Source organism: Echinops telfairi, unplaced genomic scaffold (assembly GCF_000313985.2).
Source record: "Echinops telfairi isolate 266 unplaced genomic scaffold, ASM31398v2 ScPeMD7_2291;HRSCAF=2852, whole genome shotgun sequence".
NCBI classification, from domain to species: Eukaryota; Metazoa; Chordata; class Mammalia; order Afrosoricida; family Tenrecidae; genus Echinops; species Echinops telfairi.
This window is the reverse complement of record NW_022106189.1, coordinates 47872535-47875996: the sequence shown is the minus strand read 5'-3', so window position 1 is coordinate 47875996 and position 3462 is coordinate 47872535. Positions and strand designations below refer to the sequence as shown.

The following is a 3462-nucleotide window of genomic DNA, read 5'->3' as shown; positions in this document are numbered from 1 at the left end:
ATGGTGACTAAAGGGTGTTTTTTCATGTCCTCTATGCTCTAACTACGAAAATATTTGATTTACAAATAAGCAATCCTACTTCACGGAATTTCATTTATCACGGTAGGGTCTAGAACCGATTAACCGCGATAAACGAGGGTTCACTGTACATTCACCTCAACACACATACCCCCAGTACATACACCCAGCTACACACACCCTAACACACACCCCAACACACTCACGTCGACACACGTCCACAGGATAGCCTTTCAGACTGTCAATTCCGCACATGCTTGGCACTCTGGGGGCTCTGGGCGTGGGGGTTGAGGCGTTGCAGCTAGTGGCCCCCTCCACTGTACCCAGGGACCACTGTGCCCCCACCTGAGTCTCTGTGGCTGCTGGGTGTCAGGGTCACGGGCAGAAAAAGTGGCCACAGGGGTCCCCGGGGCTGCACCCTCTGCCAGGCTGGTCCGGAGTGGGCTCTCCCAGAAGGTGGGGGCCTCGTTGACGTCCTGAACGTGCACACTGACCGTGGCCCGGCCCCGCTCCGGCCTGAGCGCCGCCGCCTGCAGTGGGGCCTCATTCTGCACCGACACCAGGAGCTGGTAGTTTTCACGGCTCTCGTGGTCCAGGGGCTGTGAGACCGAGCAGAGGGGTGGTCACTCAGCACGGGGCTCAGAACCTGGTGCCAAGGTGACCATGGGGGGATGGGGGGAGGGGGGGCGAGCAGCCACAGTGGCTGTGTCAGGAAGCTCCCTCATTGGTCGCTCCTCGCTCCTCACTGGTAGCTTCCCTTCTTCACCCCCACCCCCACCCCAACCACAGAAACTGCAGAGATTGTACAACGTAGAGTGTCCGGGCAGTGGCACCCAGCTGAGCACACGTAGAAGGTACCCTGTAATCCACAGACTCGACCTGTGGATGACAGTCACCCATGTGCCCAGGCCGCACCCTGGGGGGGGCTGGGGTAAGGGTGGGCCTGAGTGCTGTGGCCGAGAGCTGGGGTCTGGGGGCATTGGGGGGAGCTACTCACCTTCACCACAGACAGGATACCCTCATTGGTCTTGGGGTCCGTTCGCACAGTGAACTGCCCCTCGGAGTCCCCCTCCACGATGGTGAACTTGGCCACCCAGTTGGGGGAGCCAGGCAGGTCCCTGTCCTGAACCTCTAGCCGGCCCACGTCCACTCCGCTAACTGCCTCGGCGGCCTCCAGGAAGAACTGGGGAGGCCAAGGTTGGTTACTGGCCAGGGCTGGCTGGGCAGGCAGCTGTGGGTGGGGCTCCCCTGAGGCCCTGGGATTCAGAACCCCTTCTCCCCTGGGTCTCCCCTGCTCTGTTCTCCCATCTAACTGCTGCTCCCTCCCCAAAGTCCCCAGGGAACATCCAGGTCCTATTTGTCCCTTTGGGGAGTTAATCACCCCCCCACCCCCCACCCCCGGCGGCCCCTGGGGGCCCGTGTCTCTCCATCTGATTGTGCACTGAAAGCCTGGGGACATCTGCCTTCACCCCCATGTCCAAAGGCTCTAAGGGCTCTATGCCCACCCCAGCACCCCAGCCTGTGAGCCCTCCTCCTGCCTCCGCTGGGGCACAGTGGCACCTGGTCCCTGGTGAACTCTGGGGCGTTGTCATTGATGTCCTCCAAAGTGATGATGGCAGAGGCGGTGGCCGTGAGCCCGTCTCCAGACATGTCTGCCACCTGCAGGCTCAGATTGTACACGGCAGCCACCTGTGGGTGAAGCCGCTGGGTAGGAGATGTCCCACCAAGGCTTGGGTTGCCTAGCCCACCCAAGATGAGGGCGACTCGCCCACACTTATGCCTGATATGTGTGACGGCACCTAGGGCCCAGGGGCCTCTTGGGGACAATGATAGCTGGCTAGCCACGAGCTGGCACTGTGTACAGGCAGCTTCAGCTGCATGCAGAGTAAGCATCGACGGAGCTCTGGTGAGGCCTGGTGGTCATGGGCTGAGCTGTGGTCCACAGGGGGGACAGTTCAAATCCACAAGTTGCTCCTTGGGAGAAAGGGCTTTTTGCTCTCATAACCAGCTACAGTCTGGGAAACTACCAGGGGGTAGTTCTATCCCGCTCTATAGGGTGGCTAGGAGTCCACCGACCTGGGGTCCTGCCCCCAGAGCTCAACACATAGCCAGCCAGGGGGAAGCCAGGGGGCTGCAGAGGTGCTCACACAGGGAGGCGGGGGTGGGGGTGGGGGAGGCAGGCTGAGGGTCTGGTGGCCCAGCAGGTGCTGGAACGTGCTGGGGGAGGTAGGAGGCGACCCAGTTGGCTAATCCGGAGGTGAAAAGGGTGGAGGAGGGGTGGTGAAGGGAGGCAGCCCTCTCCCTGCTGCCTGGGGGCCTGGTTTGGGGGTGAGTGCTGGGGTGCTGGAGGGCTTTCCCCGTCCCGCCCCGCCAAGACCGCGCCCCGGGCGTGGCTCACCTCGCGGTCCAGCCCCACCTGCACGGTGCGGACCTCGCCCGTGCGCTCGTCGATGCGGAAGAAGCCAGGCCCGTCCTGCGCCAGGATGGAGTAGCGCAGCGCCGCGTTGTCCGTGTCCGGGTCGTCCGCGTCGGTAGCCTCGGCCCTCGTCACAAAGGTGCCTGGAAGAGCAGGGCGCGTGGGGCCGGTGCCCGGCGGTGGCGGAGAGAGGCCGGGGGCTATGGCTGCCGTGTCCCCACGGGGGTGTGGCGAGGTCCTGACTCCGGACCGCCAGTGTGTCCCTTGGGTTGCGGGTTACAGGGCGGGGGCGGGGAGCTGTCCCTTCCTCGGGAGAGAAGGGCGGACGTGGGGACAGGGTCACACAGGGAGGGCAGGAGCCTTGTGACCGGAGACAGCCGGCTGCAGGAGCGGGGAGGGGGGTGGGGAACGCTGGGGGCAGGAGGCAGGAGGGAGGGCGTGCAGGTGCACTGAGGCCAGCGCAGAGGGGCGGGGTTAACCGTGAGGGTCTCCCCTGGCCGCCAGCCTCCCAAGTGTGAGAGTGGATGGGTGAGCGTTTGTGGGGGGTGGGGGGTGGTAGGAAAGAACAGGTAAGCCAATTCGACGGACACAGGGAAATGAGTCGTTAGGAAGCAGGTATGGGGTTTGTTTCTTGCAGTTTTTTTCTGTGATTCTGAAATTATGTCAAAATTAAAAGTTAAAGGAAAATGGGCTTTTTACATTTTGGAAACCAAAATATGGGATGCAGCAAACTAGACTTAGTTGTGGAGGGTGCCCGGCGTCTGCTCCTGGGGACGGCAGTTGGCCAGGCTGGGAGCCGACGTGCACTGGCACTTGTCACGCGCAGGCTTGTGATGGGTACAAGGCTGTGTCTGGACCCTCGGAAATGGACCTGAGGCAGCAGCTGAGGGGATCAGTGCTGTGAGGGTCTGGGGTAAAGGCCCCCCTCTGAAACTGTACTTGGAGCTCTGCACCCTCACCTATGTGCTCACACTCACTCCCTGCCACCCAGTCCCAGTCCCACCCTACCCACAACCGCCCTGCTGGGG

General features: G+C 62.3%; 1 protein-coding gene across 1 annotated transcript in view; it reads right to left on the bottom strand.

Moving 5' to 3' along the window:
• The window catches only part of CDH15 (cadherin 15), a 16264-nt gene that overhangs the window by 4677 nt on the left and 8125 nt on the right, over positions 1-3462 (bottom strand). Inside the window, exons 6-9 of the mRNA XM_045293738.1 lie at positions 2417-2577; positions 1579-1707; positions 1016-1201; positions 364-617 (exon numbers count right to left, since the gene is read on the bottom strand). Coding sequence (XP_045149673.1) covers positions 364-617; positions 1016-1201; positions 1579-1707; positions 2417-2577 — 730 coding nt within the window. The remainder of the gene's footprint in view (positions 1-363; positions 618-1015; positions 1202-1578; positions 1708-2416; positions 2578-3462) is intronic.